Raw genomic sequence first — 21,297 nt, 5'->3', positions numbered from 1 at the left:
ATGATGTGGAGGGCCGAATCTGGCCCCCAGGCCTTGAGTTTGACACCTGCGATGTATGGCAAGGTGTTTTGTTTTTTTAACGACCATAAATAAGGCAGGTTTTTTTTATTGTTTTTTTTTATTGACCATATTATATAGAAAGCCATTTTTCCCTTTTTTTTTAAACAACGTAGTCTTTTTTTGTTTTTGTTTTTTTTTAAATGTATGAACAGATATATACACAGACACCCACACACATACACATATATATATATATATATATATATATATATATATATATATATATATACAGTCAAAACAAATAATTGGCCTTCCTTTAGACAGCAGAGCCTAAAATAAACTCGTGTATCCAACCTGTTGCCATTCATGAAATACAATAATTCACAGTTTCCTGTTAGTATGTTAGCATTGTGTTCATTTAAACCGGCCCGCACGCCACTTTGAATGCATCGATTCGGGAAGGTGGGGAAACACAGACAAGCTTTGTGAACGCAAATTTACGGGCCCAGAAATGGACCAGAACACAAGTCCATGGGCTGCTCCACTTTTAGCAGGCGGGTTCTAGACAGATGGACGGGCCTGTTGACACTAATCCACAGTATGAGGTAATGGAGTTAGCTTGTGTTTGTGCACTGCTTCCCTGCCACTCCTGACTTACTGACTGACCTACTTAACCAGCAACTCACGTGGCAGAAAAGCAAGCGCGCTCACACACACGCAACACACACACACACACACACACAGTCGGTGTTTCTTTCCCAGAAGCTTAGCGGATCATAACATTGTGTTTATGTGTGTGTTGGTCAAATTCCTAGTCCAGTTTGTTTACCTGTTGCTTAAGGGAAACTCGGCGGTATACCGATTTAAACGCGTTCTCGGAGCAGGACGCAAATTAGATTTAACTGGTATGTGTTGATCTAAAATTGATGGACACGTGTTGTTTTGTGAAGCCTGAACTAATGAACAAATTCGACATCCTTCTTGTTTGATTTGTTTTATTGTCAAACTAACTTCAAGTTGCAAAAGAATCATTTCAATTTCTTCATCGCGTTTCCTCATTGTGCACCCTCACAAAATGGCAATCGGGTGCTTCCCAAGCACACTTAAGGATGATGGATGCTTGGAGGGAGGACGTCGGCCTGTGGCCTTCATTGTCCGAACAGAAAGCCGTCGATGTGATTGGAGGGTGGTAGTCAACAGAGTTTACTGGAGATCCACCAACAACGATGGATTTTGAGCACAGAGAAACTTTTGACTCCAAATTTCTCAATGCTCGCTCACAATTGTCCTCCCTCCCTCGCTCATCTAACTCGCCGCTCGCTCGAGTTGTGTACCCTCCGCGCGCTCAGTGTGGCACACGCGTTACGAATGTGTATGAGGTTGGACCTTGGGTAGTTCTTCTCAATTAAATTTTGCAAAGCATTGTACATGGATACCTAAAATTGAATCCTTTTCAACATTAACAAAAGGGAAAAAAAAGCAATAGAAATCATTTCATTCATACGATAAATCCATTAAAACAAATGCAACTTTTTACTTTGATATACACGTTTGCACACATTTGGAACTTTGACGATTTCCTCCATCCATTTGTAAGAATCATTGGAAATGTAATCAGGCCATGGTGAGCTGAACATTTCCGGCGGCACTTTTCCAATGGGGATATTTTCGGTTTCATGAACAAAATTTGAAAAAAAGAAAGAAAAATTGTTTGCATGATGAGTGTATTCATTACTATTGTTTACCACTACTAAACATAATTCGGCATTTAGCTAAAGTAATAACACAATTACCAGTCACCAGATTGATTCAGTGACATTGTAGTGTGATTTCAAAAATCTGGTGATACTAGTTTTACTGCGTATAAACTTGACCATTATCGGCAGCTACACTTTTCTTATAATCTGTCATTAGCGCCGGAACTTGTACACCAGGTGTATTTCCAGTCAAAAAAAAAGCATGTCTTTGAAGAATTGAATACGGACTGATCATGAGCTTTCTCAGTACAATCCTTTGTTTTACAATATGCGTCATTATTATCCTTCCGCTGTTTCAATAAAATTTCCCAGTTAGACAGACCATGCAGGTTGGATCATGTGAATGGCATTCAATGAAGTGCTGTCTAGGCCAAAAATAACATTTACCACTCACAGTCATAAACAATGTCTCACATTTACCATCAAACCTCACATCCCCAAAAAATGTCATTTCCACTCAAAAAAAAACTCATGTTGACTAAAAAAAAAACTAACAAAAACCCTCTTCAAACAATATATATATATATATATATATATATATATATATATATATATATATATATATATATATATATATATATATATATATATATATATATATAGTATTATTATTATTATTATTATTATTATATAAATTGATATAAGTCAATCAATCATAGACTTCACGCTCTGAGAACTACAAGTCGGCCAAGGCTGGCTAAAAGTTGGCCCAGAAGGTGCCGGCGCCCTCCTCCATGAGCGTCAGGCTCATCATGGCGATCGCCAACCCCAGCGCAGTCGCCAAGCTGAGGCTCCTCGCCAAGACCACGGGCAAGGAGGATCATAGGAACACGGCTGACGTTCTGGAGATGTTCCACAGGATGATCTCAGTGATGAACGTGCGCGGGCAGGGGCAAGACGTGCGCTGGCACGACAAGTCAGGAAGAGACAAGGGCGGGGATGGAGGCATCGAGGACCAGGCAGTCCGTTTTGATGCGCAGGCCGGCCTTGAGAGGAGAAGGACAACGACGAGGTGATCTTGGCCGAGCTTGTCAGGGAGCTGGCCGACGCCCAGCCGGACCCGTCGAAGGACGAGTTGCTTCTCGCTGCGGTCGGCAACTGCGGCGATGGCTACCTGGCAAAGAAGGTCCAGGCCAACACCTCTGTGGCGACCCGCCCACTGTGACGTTCGACGCCCTAGTTGAGGTTGATATGGGAGAGCTGGAGATGGTCTGCGCGGTCCTGAAGCGGCCATCTCTTCCCATGGCCCAGAGTACATCCTTCTGGATGTGGTTGTTGGACTCACTGATGCCACATCAGGGAGGAGCAAGGGTGAGGTTTCTCTTTCTGTGCCACAGGGAGTTCAGGCACCTGCTGGAATTCCTGGCGGCCTCAGACCCGACCTTGCAGGGTACAGGCTGGCCAACACCATCTTGCTGCACATCAGCAGGCCCCTCTTCAACTGTTTTGGTGCTAACTTCTCCAAGAACAAGGCCTTGGAGCAGTCCACCGACTGGAGGAGGAGCAGGGTCGAGGAGGGCAGGAAGGAGACGCAAGTGATAGGAACTTGTACAAGTCCAGGAAGCTGACCGGGGCCCACAAGTCATAGGTCAACAGGCTAAAGTCGTTTTTGGAGGAGGGCCAGATGGCCAGCAAGACGTGCTGCGGCAATAGTCACATTGGAATCCAACCTAAATCATTTGTGATTGTACATAGAAAAATGCAAATTTGTTTATGTGTCTGGTTATTTTTCCAGACCTTCAGCTGCACCCGTTCAACTTTAAACCCTGACCCTCTTGGGAAAGGTTATGCTCGTGAAACCTGAAGCCAGAAACAAACTTACACCAGAAGAACTGAGATGTCAAGGGGCTCTCTCTCAGGTCTCACTTACCTGAGGCCTGCCCGCTCATCATTTCGCCTGCTTTGTGACAAACTGGATGGAACTGGATAAGAAAGTAGGTCCTTGCGCCTTTGTGGCACACATTATGCCGTGACACACTCCGACTTGTGGGCGTGTTTGTGTTTGAACAACGTGAGGCTCGGTTCCTGATGATAAAACGGGAGCTGGAGCTTTACAGTATCAACAAGGCTGCAATACACCGCATACAAAAATATAAAGCTCCGCCTGTTTGACAACAAGTATAACTGCTGACTAACCTCATGGACAAAAACCCAAGATTCTTTTTGAGTTCTGGCATTTTCAACCGACAAAACCAATTTGTTGTCTTGGTTGTCAATCCAATCGAAAAGTTTCTTTTGTACCATAAATTGAAGGCACTTACATACGATTGAAGACTTCAGATCGTATTTTGTTCATCACGGTTATTCTGTGAAACTCGATTGCTGAAAGGTTCAAACAACTAGTGGCGCATTATCATCCCTGCACGCTGAGTATGATAAACGTATCTACAAAAAAGTCGCAGTGGTATCGGGTCTGTTTTCAGCTGTTTTTCACTAACATACTTGAACTCATTGTTGTTTCTCAGGATTCCTCCCCGGCTTTAGCACAAAGAATACTCCCTTCAACTTGTCAGTCATCAAATTTTGCTTTTGTCGCTCCGGCAGACGCCAAAGCAACAGTAGTTTGTCAATAGAACCACAAGTCGTTTCACAACTTTTGCTTCATTACTGCCGTTTCTTAAAATGATCTTTTTAACGTCGTAAATCCAAAGATCACCTGAACTAATGACTGGAAAATGTATTTGGGCCAACGTGACATACTGACCTAACTGCCCCGCCTTCATAATGGAAGGTTGTAGTCATCCCCCCCCCGTCCGTGGTTGTGCACTCAGCTGCCAGCCCCCCCGCCCCCAATATCAGCCATCGCATTCCAGTCTGGGGAGAAAATAAAACTCATGCCATCATTGTTTCCTCCTTGTGTTTCTGCACTTTTCATCGCTTGGGTTCCAGAATCCTCCAAACCTGCGTTAGCGCCTCCTTAAAAGGCACCCGCGTTTCTGTAACTAACAGTGGAGAAAAGCCAACCTGTTGATTGATAACGGCTGCTCTGGAGATGGCTCTCCGCAACGACGTGACATTCCTTCTGTCGGCTGTTGCAATCAAAGCCAAGCGGGACACGTGACTGCAGTCAAGTCTGCTGTTTTGTGATCCAGCTGGCACTGTATATGGTCAGGATTCTTGGAGCTCAGAGCAGATTTCCTCTCAAGTACATCAGGGTGGAAAAAATGGAAGGGTGGGAGGAGGGTGTCTGGGGGACATGACCATGTTGGGAGGGCCATATTTGAACATGTGGCCTGCATCGCCGCAGCCCCGTTTTGCTTCCATGGGCCACGCCCACTGCAACTGTTTTTCTCGGTTAGCCCACAAAACAGCTGTTTTATCATGGGGGGGGGGGGGCGTACAAGGCTTCGGGGCGTTCAAAAGTTACTTTGCGGACAAGCGAAATAAAAAGGTGGGCCTCGCTGAAGAAACTGGGAGGAGTTGACCTACATTTTGTTAGCTGCTTGCAGCATATAGCAATTCATAGGAGGTTTACATTGTTTTTACATGTTTTTTTAAGGTAAATTGTTTACGGACTTAATGTAAAGTACTATAGCAATTAAGTTTTTTAAAAAAATGTCCAAGGGCTGACGTAGATAATAAACAGGTGGAATTCGATAGTGTGACCAGGTATTGCAAACAAATGCATCAATTTCAAATAAAGAATACCGTCACAAGTTTCGTGGAAGTTTGAAATATGACGCCAATTTTGACACAATGACATCTCAAAATTTTGGCCTGTCGCAAAAAAGTAATGGATGTTTTTAACTTGAAAATGTTCAGCCAGTCCAAGAATTGGGTTCCCTGAGTAGAAGACGAAATGATGAGGAGAACATTGAGGAATAATTACAGTAAATTATAACTTTGTGTTTTTTTTTTTTTAAACAGAAATCCCCCCAAAAACAATATTTGCCAAACAGGTCTCAGTTTATCAAGAATATGCTATCCAATTTTTTTCTTCATGTTACTATGGCACCGCTCTAAATGGTTTGTCAAATTACTGGTGCTATTTTATGGTGTTGCGCACAAATTACTCCTGATTATTCTTCTCGTCTTTATCTCTGACGAACTGAAAGTTATGGACGTATATTGTTCAACCTGCTGTCTCCTTCAGCCGCACTCATCTCTGCTGCGGTACCGTAGATATTAATAACAGGAAGTAAACATTTTGCCCTGGACTTCCTCCTCCAATCTCGCAGTGTTTTTCGCACCGAGTAAAATTTTTGTGTGGAACGGCGTTACAGCAAAAAGCAACGCATTCCATGACTTTTGCAACGCAATACTCCCAACACTGAAGTTCAGAAGCTTTTCTTTGTAGATGTGCCGAATTCTTGCCGGTAATGAACTTTCAACTTGTGAAAACGAATTCCGTGGTGGCTTGTGAATTTGTGTAATTGAATTCCATGGTGGCTTGTAAATGACGCGCTTATTATAAGAACACCAGACTTGCATGACCACTTAGTTGACTTTCTGTCGGTGCGTGTATTGCCGCATTCCTTTTGATTTTGAAACTAAGACGCGTCGGACATCCGGATGGGCGCTTTCTCATCATGACACAAGTGTCGCTCTTTGATAAAGCTCGCCTGCCACTCCCTGCGCATTCTTAACACCGTATTGACAGCCCACTCACACGCTGTATGCACTAATAACACGTACGACTGCGACTTTCCACAAGGTCACCGATGCTGGAACGCTTCCAAAGTCAACGGTAAGTACAGCACATGACCAATCGCCATTTCCACGGAGCTTGGGGAAATCAAGTCCTTTTGAATCCTCTGCCTTCCAAAGGTCGACTGATTTGGATGATTAAGGTCTTTTCCATTAGGCTATGAGCTAAATTTAAACCTACTATAAAAAAAATATCATCGCCGACGTCTATTGTATCCCCGCTCCGGCCGAAACGCGTAACACGTGACGGCTGACCTCATTTTCAGCAAGGGGTGAGGAATTGAAAACAAAAACATTGGCGAGTAGTGAAGCTAATTTGCTATGAGTTAACCCTCCCCTCATGTACGTATGCATGAACGCACACACGAATGACACTTTCCTGGGCCCCTATTGGATTGAAAACAAACATTCCTCATTCACCCAGCCCCGCTCTCAGGGTAACACAGGCGGTTACTCAACTTTAACTGCAGGCAGCACAGCCGCAAGGTTATTGTGTAATATCTTCAACAGGCTTTCCAACCTACATAACAAGTCCTTCCCCTCTGCGCTGGAAGTTATACACTACAATAAATGTTGACAAGGCTGAACAAACAACACAATTAAAACAAAGCACCGTGGCAAGATTCCGGAAATACCGCGCTGGCTTTTTCTCGTGTTTCAATCTTAAGAGTACTAGGGTGATAAAATGATATATCTGTTTGCAGATGGCCTCATTTAGTTCCATGAAATCGCCACACGTTACCAGGAAAAGGAGACTCGTGATCTAGCATGGAAACTTTTCATTTCGCTTCTTTTTAATTTGGATTTTCCTGTGAAGTAGCGCACTTGGCTCAAGCGCAGAAAAAAATAAATCATCCTTGTTGAGTTTAAAAACAATTTAGATCGGGGTGTCAAAGTCATTTTTATCGTGGACCGTATTGTGGTTATAGTTTCTATCATAGGGCCGTTATGAAGGTAAAGAAATTTTCGGTAAAATATGATCTTTTAATGTTTACCTAGGCCAGGAAAAAACTGTGCAAAAAATGCTTGTTGTTTCCTTTTTTCTTAAAAAAATACCTTTAATTTTATTAATTTAATTTCATTTACATTTTTATTATTTAATTTAATACTTTGATTTTTATGGTGTTTTTTTTTAATTGATTTTAGTTTAATTTTCAAATGTTGGCAAATTTAAAAAACTTGAAGTTGTCATTAGAATTTTGCGGACCGCATAGAATGATGTGGCGGGCCGGATCTGGCCCCCGGGCCTTGAGTTTGACACCCACGCTTTGAATCAACCGAGATCATCCTTTCCCCTTCAAACATGAACATAACTGCAGTGTAGATGGTAAGAAGATAATTATAGCATGCAATTTCTCCATATGAGCGAAGCCCTCCCACCATACCATAAATACAAAGCGCGCATTGTGTCTCTTTCCCAGAATTCCTTATAGCATGTGTCCCGACATGCCCTCCTCGGAAGTGTGGCACATGGTGGTGCCGTCCATCCTGTGGTGAGATTATAGAAGGCTTTGAAGAGCTCAGTTGGAGCAGCACTACAGAGCCTATTGAAACACAGCAACAGAATTTGTGGCATTTTTGTCATGCTGCACCTCTCACCCGCTTTCATCACTTTTCACATGCAATCTCTGAGTTGTGCCATTGTTGAGGAAGGGAAGTGCAGGTGTGTGTGTGTGTGTGTGTGTGTTGGGGTGGAGCTGCATGCTTAGCAAACCGTTGTTTTTTTTTCTCTGTAGGCTGCAGTTAGCCAATGGCCCGGTGGCCTAAGAGGAAGGAAGCCCACGGGGGTGAAAGACACAGTCGTCTCTTTGTTTGCACTCCATGTTTCCCACTCGTTCTTTGTGCCCTCTCGGCCTCCGTCATTAGTCATTCGAGCCTCAAACGCTCTCGGCCGTCTGCTGCTGCACATTTATGCGTGTCTTTGGCTGGTTCTTCTCATCATGGCAGGAAAAACATTAGGTATGCATGCTTATTGCCCGTGTGTGTTATTTATTTTAAGCATGGGCTGAGCAATAATGTGAACACCCAAATTTCTTTTTCCGAAGATCTTTCTCAGGAGAACTTTTTCTGACAGCAAAAATCTACATACCTGCATAAGTGACATTAATTGTTTAGCTATATTCAAGATGCAAGTGTTTTATTATCGGATACAATGAAATTCTTATTCTGTTCACCGAGCGGACTACATTCCACGATCGAGCAAATAATAAAGTAGGCTATAAAACAAAAATAGAGTAAGAGCAAGAAGGGCAATAATAGGGAAATAAATAAATGAATGAACTTCCATTCTGAGCATATAATGAAGCAGATGGAGTGGAAGCAACTATACATATGAGGATGATGTAAAATATTATGTATTTAGCAAGCTTTCCTGCACTGTGCAGGATTTGTAAGGTGCATGTGTGCGTGTGGTTCAGAATCCCCATATAGCCTCATTTTACCAGTCCAGCCCACTTGAGAATATCTTCTCCTCCACGCGGTCCCTTAAATAAATAATTTGACCCCACTCACATCTTCCCCGTTCCACCTCTGCCCCTCCCTTTCTTTTCCCTCCACTCGGTCCCCGTGTGATTTTTTTTTTTCATTAATCGGCTGGCACTAAAGTTAAAACAACAAGAAACTGTTTTTCTACGGCATGCGCACTACTGTTACGTCACTTTGAAAGAAAGTTACAGGCTGCAGGTCAACAAGGGCTTGTGTACTCTCACGTGTTCATGTGGGCGTGCGTGCATGCCTGAACCGAGAGAAGCTGAGTGAACGGGTGTGAAGTTGATGGCGATATGGGGGGTGTTGCGGCGTGTGAGGTCTTTGGTTACATGTGGGCCACACTACTCCATGGCTGCCTCAGACCACTTTGAAAGTGACTGAACCGCACACAGCATGTGTTAATGTGTCATCCTTCTCCTTTTACATTGAGGCAAACAAAAGGGTTCCAATTTCTAAGCACCTTTTTTAGACACGGTGTTAATAACTGCCAGTGACTTTTTCTCATTTGGCTTATCAAAATCTCAAATTCTCATGGAAATCAGCAACTGGGATTCAAAAGACATGTTTCAGTATCGGTGTTATTGGTTTCTTTATTTATGTATTTTGAAATATGGTCATATAGACTATGTCATGTGGGCCGGACTGGTAAAATGTATTGATTTATTTATTTTATTCAAGAGTTTAAATTAAAATGTCTACCAATATAACAACTTTGATTTTTTCTGCAAATGATGAACAAAAATGACATGGAAGGATCCCCCCCAATGACAAACACACACACTTTTTAGTTACCTCTCGCCTCCCTTCCCGTGACCTGTTTCTGCAAGCTCCCGTGCAGTTCAAGTCAAGTCAGGAAACCAGAGGATGCAGCAACACCTTACTCTCACAGGAAACGTCAACTTGATAAGATCTGGTTTACTGCGTTTTTGCACAAATACAGCGGTGCGTTTGTGTGTGTGTGATTAGTCGAATGCAGCTAAAAGCATTGTGAAGGCCATTGACGCGTCGGCCTCAAAGAGGTACTTTGTTTGAAGGCTAAGATGGAGGTAGTGGTCACTTCCCTCCCCTTGTGTATCCTGCTCGTCTTCCGTCAGCTGCCCCTCCCTCTGCTCCTTTTGTTGTTATTATCTTGACCTTGTCCTGATGCATGGAAGGCTGGGAAAATTTGGGAGAAAATAATTCTTCACATACCGGGCTTTATTTTTTAGTTTAATTATATTATAGCTAATTGATTAATGGCTAGATAATATCAACTCTTGCCAATAAATTACGCAACAGGACACATGTAATACTGTATGTTTTCTGTGTTAACACAAAGACTGCCTTTGGCCTGGACGTTAACAGAGGCAGCCAAAGGCTCATTTCTGTGCACATCCCACAGTGATGACTCACCCTCTTCAGTTGTAGAATGTTTTGCTTGTAACCTTCTCTACTTTGTTCTACGTCTGTCATAATATGTTTGATTTGCAATATGCTCCGCTTTGGTTATATGTCTGCAAAAAATGTGGACCTAGGGGAAGAACTGTTCAAGTTGTTCATGCAAAATGTACTCATTTGGATGACGGCCTGCAGTCTTTTTCAATTCAGATTATGCAGATTATGTAAACAAGTATACACATAAAATACACATTAGCACAGAAGATCTTGTATATATTGCATATATATATATATATATATATATATATATATATATATATATATATATATATATCTATATGAGGGCAGTTAAAGTGTTAAAAATGTGGATTAATTTACATTTCACAAAGCTTTAATAAAAGAACTAATTGAACAGTTTTATTCACTTCCTGTTGCAGTTAACTTTTGCTTAATTTGCAAGCAAACTTGGGGGGAGTCACTAGCACAAATACAGACCAAGATGAATCTTTACATAGTTTGACTGAAAAAGTTGCTTGACGGCTATTGGAAAAATTAAAACAATTGCACACTTTGCAAAGCCTTGTTCAAACATCTTATTATTTGTACATCTTTTGCGGACCTTCTCAAAGCAATATACCCTGCACTAGTTCCAAGTTCTATGAGAAGACTATGTGAAAAAATACCAAAACAATGATTCGGATTTGGTAGTTTTATTCAACGGTTGTATTATGCAGGAAAATAATTGCATTAATGGACCAAAGAATAGTGATAATTTTATAGTAGTTTAAAATTTTTCTCAAGTAAATATCTTTTAGGTAGTTAATAAAAAAAACAATATATATATATATATATATATATATATATATATATATATATATATATATATATATATATATATATATATATATATATATATATATAGTAATTTATAGTATTCCGCAAGTTACATTGTTATTGCTGCAGGAACGCAGTAAAAATACGAACTGTCGTTATATTACAATGTTCTAAGCATTTATGTTATGCGTTTTCCTGGTTTCTCATGCCAAACTCGTTGGAAGAAGGTATGAGCAACGTGTTACCTAACTGGAGGTTGAGGTTTCTAGATCATCAGCATGTGGTGCCAGGCCGCTTCCAAGCTGTCATTGCTATGCTTACAGTCACTACTGCCTGTCGCCAAAGACCTTCAAATAGATCCAAATGGTTGCTCACTTCGCTCGTAGGCTCTTTTTGTGGGCTGGGCCCCACAAAAAAATGTGTGTCGTCTGTCGCAACAACAAACCACCCTAACCACTGTGAAATTACGCAATAATTCTCAATATATGTGCGTATAGTTAAGAGTTGGCCATATTGTTGCAAATTCTAGATTGATAGCACCATACTATCAATTTAGAGCGCCAAAGGTGTATGTGTGTCTAAACAGTACCCTTGACAGGAAAAACTTGAAAATGATGTTCGAAATTGCAAACGGCTGCCCTGCAAGATATGGCGACAAAAACAACACGAAGACCACTGTTTGGTTCAACATTCTTTTTATTTCTTTTTCGATCTTGAAATGCTCCCATCTTCATTAGTGTCGCTCCATACATATTCATGTCAAAAGGAAGAAATGGTAATGGCCAGCTGGCTCAACTACCACCCATCTCAAAACACCACTTTATCTGTGCCTGCTTCCTTTTGTCTACTTGTCTTTCTCAGAAAACCATCAGCAAAATCACAAACGTTACTGATTAATACACACTGAAAAGAGGGTGGGGCAGGCATGGGGGGGGGGGGGGGGGTGAGTCAAATACATGTCATCACAGTCAATAGGAAAAACGACGCAGTATAGGGAACGGAACAACACTTGACGAGAAAAAAAAGGATATAAAACCAATGAAATAAACATTACAGTGTCGTTTGAGGGTGGGGGAACTTTACATTTATACACAAGTGTCAAAAAGCCAAACATGGTACATATACTTCTGTTTACCTCCAATCCAGCGCAGGTTGCGCGCATACTCACTGAGAAGTCGTGCTACATAGAGAACTGGATATCTGCAGCATATGGGTGGCAAAAACTACATTTCTCTGGTCAAATTTGAATCGCAATATTGATCAATTTCGGATACGGTTTAGCACGTCGCGAATTTCTATATCACAGTTCAAACTCTGCGGCGGGTCTTGGTTCTGCATCTGTACACATTCTGTCTATGTTCATGTGGGCTTTTTATACAGTGATGGGCAAGTGGAGAAGAGGGAAATAAATACATTGGGCCAGTGAACGGTGACAACAGATATGGTCGATAAAGCTCAAATAAACTAAAGGCTTGGAGCCTGCAGCCGGTGAGATCCACCACATACTTAAAGGCTGGTTATAGGTTAAGAAATCCAAACATTTGAATGAGGCACTTGCCCCAGAAAACAAAATGTTCTCCATTCAGTGCTGCTGGCTCTTCCGACTGGACAGCCATTTCTGTGTAAACAGGTCATTAACAAATGATTAATGCTAAAGCTCGACAATCAGGAGAGAGGCATTTTGATTTGAGTGGGTCCTGTGGCAACAGCAGACGGTGTGGCTGTACAGTAATTTCATTCGGGTGACTTAAAGGACGGTCATTTCAAAATCCTTTATCGTTGCTGCGTTTGTATTAAATTTATTGTAAAATATAGATTTAGAATAGATACATATATTCATATATCACAGTAATATACAAAACAAGTGCTTAGAAAATAAAGGTGATGCAAATCTTTTGTCAACTCAAGGGGAGAATATGGATCAGAGAGGTAGGGTCTGGGAAGAGGTATGGAACTCCAATTTTGTCCTTCTGATGGTGGTCGAGCTTCTTTGGTCAAGGGAGCATCCCGAGAGTATGTTTGTTTCATTTAAGTAAGGCATAACCAGCCGCACGCGTTTGTCCGCAGTCAGATTCGAGGCAAATCTAACGTTAGGGTTTACAGATCAAGCTTGAGATTCATTGCTTTACATTCTTCCTTTGATCCGAATGGGCTTTGAGTCTGCTTGACGGCATGAAATAAATGGTAAACCAAGAAAAGCATGTAGTTCCATTCCTCCTCTCATCTCATTTTTAAAAAAAGTGCTTCTGTTGGTATGGAGAGAATGTAAGAAATGAAAAAGCTGTACAGTTATATACAAGTATGATACAGTCCTACTGGTCACAAAGTCCAGCCGTTTTGGCGGCGTCAAATTGGCCAGATTCGTGTACCAAAAGCATCGGAGGGCGAAGGCATTCTAGAAAAGACGGTGACCGCGGAGGAATTGTCTTTACCATACGTATGACTGGAGACTGAATCTAATCTCGTCTCTTATTCCGCCGTCCAACAGTCTCCTTTTTGCCGATCCTCGCGCCTTCGTCCTCAGGCGTTGCCGGTTTGGCGGCCTCGGCCGGGTTCTCCCTCTGTTGCGGCGACAGGGATAAATACGGATGCTGAGGGAGGGGCGGCGATGTGGCAGAGGGAGGTGTCGTCGGGGACTCTTGGCCGGAGCAATGGCCGCCGCTGCTCCCGGAGCTGATGGCCCGATGTTTAAGCCTGAGTTTGTGGGGCAAGGCCGTGGTCTTCACCTCTCCAGGGGGGTCCCGGCCCTGGGCCCGAGAGCAGCCCGGAGATACGGTTTGAGGGGAGGCGGGCTCGTGATGTCGGTTGTCTGAGCAGGATGAGGAAGGAGATTCGTCATCATCGGTGGAAGCGTCTTTGTCAGAGCTCCTCGGATCCCCGTCGATGGATGACGTGTCTTTACTCGAGGAACCGGATTGACCTTGGTAGTAAGCATTAGTTGGGAAGTCGCCCTCAAGGCTGAGAACGGGCGGCTCCTCGTCTTGGGCACTAAGGTACGGAGGAGCGGGCCGGTGGTGATACGGATGCGATTGGCTGACTTCCTCCACTTGTTTGTGGATAAACTCATCGGAGGCATGAGGCTCCAGCTGCTCCTGCCGGGTCTGCTGCGGAGACCGGCAAGTTTTGTACGCTTGTCTCTGACCGTCTTCATTTTGGCTGCCTGAGAACTCAACTAAAGGGGAGTCTATGGGTTTTCTCTCAAGTTGTTTCATAACCTCAGCGGGAGGCTCCGGGGCGTTCTCGGCGAATGACATTGGGTGTCGGTTGGCACATGCCTGACTGCTACTTTTGCTCTGTTTCGGGACGTCGACATCTTGAGGCCGTGTCAAGCTGTCCACGGGACAAAAGAGAATGACACTTCTCTGGGCGGCAGGTGGCTGAGGGGCAAGCTGGTTATTGAGAGCGGAAAGAGGCTCCTGATGGGGCTGTTGTCTGTGAAGATGCTGCTGCTGATGCGGGCTGTGATAAGTGGCCTCCATCTCCTGAGAGTGTTGCTGGAGCTGGTGATGAGTGGGTACAGGGGCCAGGCCTCCATGGATGTTAAACATGATCTGGGTGGTAGTGCCGTTGGTGATATCCATCTCCAGCCTGTCTCCTTCCTGCTTGATCTCAAAGGGAATCGGCTCCGGGCTGTCTCTGGAGGAGCCGTCGGACATGTCGGACAGGGAACCGCGAGGCGAGTATGTGGCAATCTGTCTGCGGACCTCGTTGAGCCCAGACTGCTCGGTTTCAGAGGAGTCGGAGTTCATCATCACCTGAGAACCGCTGGAATAACCGCTGGAGTAGTACTGAGAGGATGATGAAGAAGAAGAGCCGCCATTCGCTGCGCCGGCGCTTCCCTCAATCTGTTGGCTCTTTTCGATGTAAGAGGCGGCGCTGATAAGGCCGAAGCGTAGCTTCAACTGGAGCAGCTCCGTCTTGAGCCTCACATTTTCATCGTTCAGTGCAATGACGCGGTTTTCCAAAACCATGTCGTTAAGACGTCGTTTCTCGCGGGAGCGCTTGGCCGCTTCGTTGTTCTTGCGCCGTTTCTCCCAATAAGAAGCATCTTTCTTCTCGTCTGAAATGAACTCGCGTTTTCGCCTGCAGGTCATGTTGGGTTTGGGTTTCATGATGCGGCCCATGCGAGACGCCGTCCCTTGGAGAGGCGGCATAGACTCTTCATAACCGGTGAAGGTCTCAAGGCAGTTTAAGTTACTTCCTGAGTTTCTGAGTGCTGAAGTCAGATTTTCCATTCTTGTCTGGTAGCAGCCAGTTTGAACTTTCGACCAACAAAGCGGCGACTCAGAGATCAAGGTGATGGAACACCTTTCAAAGCTCCTTCAAGGTCTCAGTCTTTTTACTGCAAGTTCAGTTACGACGGAAGAGAACTCAAGTGTCCAAATAAGCCAAGAAGATCAAGAAGAGTTGTGGTTCAGCGACAGACACCCTCATTTATCCACTTGCAGCTTTGGGTTTGCTGTGGTAGCAGGTATTTCCGACTCCTGGATCTGGGATTGAAGAAAAAAAAATGGAGTTTACTGATGAGCGGATGGTGTTTGGGCATAATAATGGCACATTGAGTGAAGGCGGATGATCCGCGTCCCATATCTGCATGCAAACAGCAGCATGTCGGTCTGCCAACCTACCTCGGTGTGCCGCTCCCCTGATGAATCTTGCTCTCTTTTCCTCTTGTTCTTTCTGTCGTTGATGTTAAAAGCTGCAGAGATAAAAACAAAGCGTAAAAAAGATGTGATCATCTGGCTCAACTCCTGACAGATTTGCATAAAAGACTAAAAATGATGTCATGTCCCTTCTCCTGTTTTTCTTTGGGTTTGTATCCAGACAAACGGCGCATTTGCGTGTCGGTTGTTTTCCCATGGCAACCAATGAGAATTGTTTGACCATACTGTCTGACCTCTCTGCTGTTATTGATCCGCTCTGTCTGCGAGCCTATGACCCTTGACCCTTAGCCTGGCATGCTGCCCCCCGTGATGTAATGGGGTCAGCGGGAATAATATATCGCAGGGCCGCTTGCCCCCTTCTTATCTTGTCCCCCGCGGGCTCACGGAAGAAATGGTGTAAATCAAATCTCAAATTAAATGTTAAAGTAGGTCAGAAGGGTGAAACCAGTCGTCTTATTGGATTCTGCGGGAACTGCCCCACTGCTTTTTCCAGGGAGAATCCCCATGTGTAAACACTCCTGAAAATAGCTAACCCCCCATGCGTGCAACCTCAGAGGAATGTGGCAGCATTCTTCACCAAAACAACTCAATGCCAAATCAATGATGCAGGGAGAGCAGATAAGGCACACAAAGGCGAGCGGCCAATGCAGGTCAAGGAAAAATAGGCAAAAATCGGGGGCATGAGATTTTGTGGAGTGTGTGTGTTGAGGGAGCAAGCTGGGATGTGAGTCATTGATGAATATAGGTCAAGGGCCTCTGAAAAGAAAGAATGAGGGACAGAGCCAGATCTAACGAAGCTTGATAACATTTGCCACAACATGAGGGTGGTCTGCGTTTTCATCATGTATGCTTCAAAGATAAATCCCATTCTGTGTCTGTAAATGAGTTTCAGTTAGATTCCAAGGAGTTCTTGCACCTGTGATGAAGTCTTACATATGTTTACGCAATACTTAGGGGGAGTTGTGTTGCACATATGTAATCGTGTAACAGTTGATTTATTTCATAGGCTGATGTGTTTGTTAATACACATATGCTTTTTTAAGATTTTTACATTGCAATAAAACTTTACTGTCCGGAAAGCAATTTCATTATCTAAACCAGCGGTTCTCAACCTTTTTTCAGTGATGTAACCCCTGTGAAATATGTTTTCAGCCAAGTACCCCTTAACCAGTGCAAAGCATTTTTGGTCAAAATAAAGAAAAATAAAGACTTAAAACATGCCATTCAAAAAGAAATAAATATTTTTTTTGTCTACAAGTAAACATTAAACATAAAGTGTCCTCTTTAAATCATTAACTTAATTAATAATAACCATTTGCCCACAAAAAGTAATCAGTCAACAGAGTCAAAAAGAAATAATTATAAATAAATACTTGTCCACAGAAAAATACTAAACTTAAAGTGTTCTCCATTGGGATTACAGGAGACATCTGTTCACAAAAACAAATCATTAATTTGACAGGTAACGAGAGGTGGCAAGTTGGGTCGAACCATTCTAGTATGGGGAAAAAATAGTGAAAATGAATACCCTTTTGAACATAAAATTTGTTTTATGAACTTATTAAACAGGATTAATTAACAGGATAATGGTTTTGCATGTTTGTTTTTTTGAGTACCCCCTGGAGTTCTTCCAAGTACCCCAGGGGTACCCGTACCCCCATTTGAGAACCACTGATCTAATCTAATATGGGTATACCATACCCTGTGCAAATTTTCTTCTGTTTCATTGTTTAGTCAGACTGGTTCAGAACTGGTTAGACCCATTGAATTTGCTCCCAGGTCTTTCTGGTTTGGACTGGAATTTTATTTTTTTTTCATTTGTTGGATCGCCTAATGGTTTGAGGTTATCCTCGTGAGGCTTTAGACATGTGGCAGCAGCGAGACAGAATAGGACGAGACACGTTTCGCGGCGTGTCCCACTGACCCAGAAAGTCCATTTGCCTCCACTGTACAGAATCTAGGTCACCAGAACTGCAGCGAGACGCAGCCCTGAGAATGGAGCCAGGAGATGGGAAGAAAGACAAAAAGTGATGGCGGAGCCAGTACAAGTGTGGCGAGTGAAGACAAAGAAATGAATCAAAGCGAGAGAAATGCAACAAAGGATGAGATGGTCGCTAGATAGCGGGACAGCAGTGATGACTGCAACAATGTTGGTATTACATCAACCGAAGGAATGTATCACCCCCGGCAACAAAAGGATTAGATTTCAGAGTCCTGACAATCAATTTAGTGGTCAAACGCGGACGATTAGTTGAACGTTTTTAAAAGCTTTCCTTTTGATTTGTGTTGCTGAGCTTCATTGAGAGCATTAGAGCTCAAGCTCCTCTTTTGTTTATCTCTCTCGCCCTCTTTTGTGACTCCTGAATGCGGCAACTTTATTTGAATGAGCAACTGGAATTTATGACTCAAATATACAAATGGATTACACTCCAGCAAACAAACCTGATCTGCCGATCTAAATATACGTCCGTGACCTAGATGGCTCGTTCCGATTCATCATACAAATCACGTGTCGTTGCCGGGTCTCGGCGGCACTTGTGGAATGATGAAAGAATCCGAGTTGCGCTGGTTTACGCAAACCGCCGGGCCCAAACCACGAGACTCTAAATGGGGTAGCGCCGACTGGAAACAGTGGATTGAGTTCAAACCCCGCACGTGTTGCTGTGGAGCATTTCAGGAAATAGGAGCAGGCTTAAAATAAAAGGCACATGCCTCAAAAGAAGGGGGAATGATGAAACACGGAAAGAGAGGATGGGGGGGGGGGGGGGGTATGGCACGTGGTGTGAAATTGGGGGGTGATGGCGTGGGCGGGGTCTGCCAGAATCCCAAATCTGGGTGCAGACTTTTATTTAAAAAAAACAAAAAAACAAAAACAACATACTGGGGGGATGGGGGCGGGGACTAAGAAAACTGAAAGGCTGCCAGCAAGGTGGAGTCCAATCGAAACTGGATCCTAGTTCCAAGAACACTCAGCCATATCAGCCCTCTCTCTCTGGAAAAGGGAAAAAAAAGCTGAGTGACTCAGTCCATGTGTTTCACCAGTCACATGTGCTCCCTTGGCCTACTAAACGCTGTAATTCGCCTGCGCATGCAGCAACAACCGCAGCGCAACACCGAATCACAAGCGCTCATATTTTACCATCTCACATGCGCTCGGAAACCCAGACAATTAACTTGCCTTTTGAAGTGGCCTTATCTGATAACGTGGGCAACAAACATCATTCTTACTTGGGTTTGATGTCAATGTAGCTCGCTTCTAATTAAAGTTGGATTGTTTCCATGGACTTTTGTGGCGCTTTTCAACTCAATGTCCATTTCTCTTGTTATGACTGCCGCTTCTATTGTATGCTTCTGATAATGCTGCACTAGCGTGCTTTGGTTTTGTGCCTCACCTCAGTGCCGCCCCCTCCCACAGGAGTGATGTGACCTACATTTATAGCTGGCATGGAGACCCACTGTATGCCACCCAATTGGCAGCGGCCTCGCCCCTGAATACAGGCGGCACACACCAGCGGTTTCCCCCGATTGCATAATAAGCCATTTTTAAAACATCGTTTTTCATTTATGAATTCACGTATGATACATATTGGTATCTAAATGTACAGATTTCTATTTAGTTACATTGTTTCAAATGTGTAATACAGGAGATCAGATACTAGTGTGCGTACCAGGTTAAGATCATTGTTTACTGTACATAATATTACTGGTTGTATGAAATCCATCCTTTGAGAATGACTTTAGCATGCCATTGCTAAAAAGCTGCGAGAGCAAGTGGGGTAACGATAAACGTGTGCCAGTTTCCAAAAATCAAACAAACAGACAAAAAAAAACATACAAACACAATACATCAGTAAAAGCACGGTTTGAATTTGTTTGACACCATTTTGATTTAAAAAAAAACATTTTAGTCTCTCCATCATGAGTGGTTTTCATATTTTGCCCCGCGTGCTTTCTTTGTTGTAGTATTAGTGTGACATCGCATTCGTTTATCCTCAGATCATCAGATGCGTGCATCCAAGTAAACAATCACCCCCTTATGAATACGAATAAACTTGACGCAATGTTATAACCCACAACGACCCTCATCTGACCCACATTTCACCCAGATGTTCCACCTCACCTTGCAGCAGCTGCAGTCAGCAAAGCCGGTTAACTTCACCATCCTTCTAGCGGTCTAATTTTGGGAGGGAGTCCCATCTTCAAATAACGTTAAGTATTCCCTAAATAGCTCCACCTAAATGGGTATCCGAAGGCAAATACGAGGCACTCGCGGCTCGATCGCGTCTGACTTTGCGCTTCCCGGTTCGCCTTGTTTGCGGCTTCTTGGGCGGGGACTGAAGGGTTAAGCCGGAGGACCGCACAGCCGCGGTAACCTTTACAAAGAAGCAGCTACACGTGACACGGAGAAGTGTGGCCGCGGTGCCGACTGCTCACTCGTCTGCACTAGCCTACTAACCCACAAGACTCCAAATAGGTCGCAAATTTACAAAGAAGCGTAAATGCATAATCATAAAAATAATAATAAAAACAAGAAAAATACGAACACAAGTATAATATTGTTAAAATAATAATAATTAGAATAAGAATCATACCAACGCAGGAATACTATTATTTAAAAAAAATACTCTATTATTAATATCATTAGTATTAGTTTATTTGTATTGTTATTATCATTATAGTTAGTTGTAATGTATTTAGAATATGCTCGTGCAGCGCCTGCGCATATGTGGTTTGGATACAACATAAAAAAGAACACTTATTATCCAAACTGATGTACAGTATTACTGAATTGTTGTAAAATAACAGCATACCCCAATCCCCTCCCCACAAAAGGCGTATCCTCCATCTATAGCTTTTTTCCCCCTTCACACACGCATACACAACTTGACATTGACATTGAGAATATTGCCACCGAGGTTCGAATGCGGTAGTTATAAAAAAAAGCGCCGGGATGGAAAAATGATTGTAAAAATAAATGAGAAACTCACCAGTTGTTTAGATGATGGAATCCGGTTGGCAGCAATCCGTGTGCTGTCGCCTCATACTCCTAAACACAAGCCATCCGCCAATTGACAAAAGTCCAGCTCTCCGTTCAGTGCAGGTATACAGGAGGAGCGTGAGCTCAGTGGATTTTGTTTTTAGTGCCTTGCTCATGGCATGTTTGCTCCAATTCCTCTCTCTCTCTATTTCCCCTTCTCTCTCAGTGTCTAAATGTATGTTAGTAGGTCAGTTGTTGCATAACAGGACGCTTTGGGTGCCTAGTCACGTTTTTTGTTTCTCTCCCACTTCTGCCCCCTCCCCTATTTCCGCGCCTTCCAATCCCGTTGCAGAAGGGATCTAAGAGGGGCGGGGCTAGGGGATGTAATGGGTGGGGCTAACGGCCTTCACATGCTGTCAGTTCAAACTGCGCTTGGACACGTCAAACTTGCTTCTGAATAGAAATAAGTCAGGGAATGCAGGGAAGTCAACAATCATTTCAACTTGACTTTTTTTTTATTCGAACAATAAGTTTTAACAGTCAACTAAGGGTG

General features: G+C 43.3%; 1 protein-coding gene across 2 annotated transcripts; it reads right to left on the bottom strand.

Annotated features, from left to right (window-relative positions):
- Nucleotides 1-11,780: 11,780 nt before the first annotated feature.
- On the bottom strand, nt 11,781-20,989 carry nfil3-2 (nuclear factor, interleukin 3 regulated, member 2). 2 transcript variants are annotated; one of them, XM_088437649.1, is made up of 3 exons: nt 20,755-20,989; nt 15,731-15,801; nt 11,781-15,592 (listed from the first exon to the last, which is right to left on the bottom strand). In XM_088437649.1, the coding sequence occupies exon 3, from the start codon at nt 15,335-15,337 to the stop codon at nt 13,559-13,561; it is 1,779 nt and encodes a 592-aa protein (XP_088293775.1). In that variant the 5' UTR covers nt 15,338-15,592; nt 15,731-15,801; nt 20,755-20,989; the 3' UTR covers nt 11,781-13,558. The 2 variants fall into 2 exon arrangements, with proteins under 2 accessions (XP_088293775.1, XP_088293776.1); XM_088437650.1 differs by lacking the exon at nt 20,755-20,989 and adding an exon at nt 19,887-20,086.
- Nucleotides 20,990-21,297: the final 308 nt, after the last annotated feature.

Source organism: Hippichthys cyanospilos, chromosome 16 (genome assembly GCF_059441005.1).
Source record: "Hippichthys cyanospilos isolate Australia breed blue-spotted pipefish chromosome 16, RoL_Hcya_1.0, whole genome shotgun sequence".
Classification (NCBI taxonomy): domain Eukaryota; kingdom Metazoa; phylum Chordata; class Actinopteri; order Syngnathiformes; family Syngnathidae; genus Hippichthys; species Hippichthys cyanospilos.
Note: the sequence above shows the minus strand (reverse complement) of the source record. Positions and strands in the feature narration are given on the sequence as shown.

Bases quoted from the DNA above. Each gene is read 5' to 3' on its own strand.
- nfil3-2 (XM_088437649.1), bottom strand. From the start codon at position 15,337: ATGGAAAATCTGACTTCAGCACTCAGAAACTCAGGAAGTAACTTAAAC.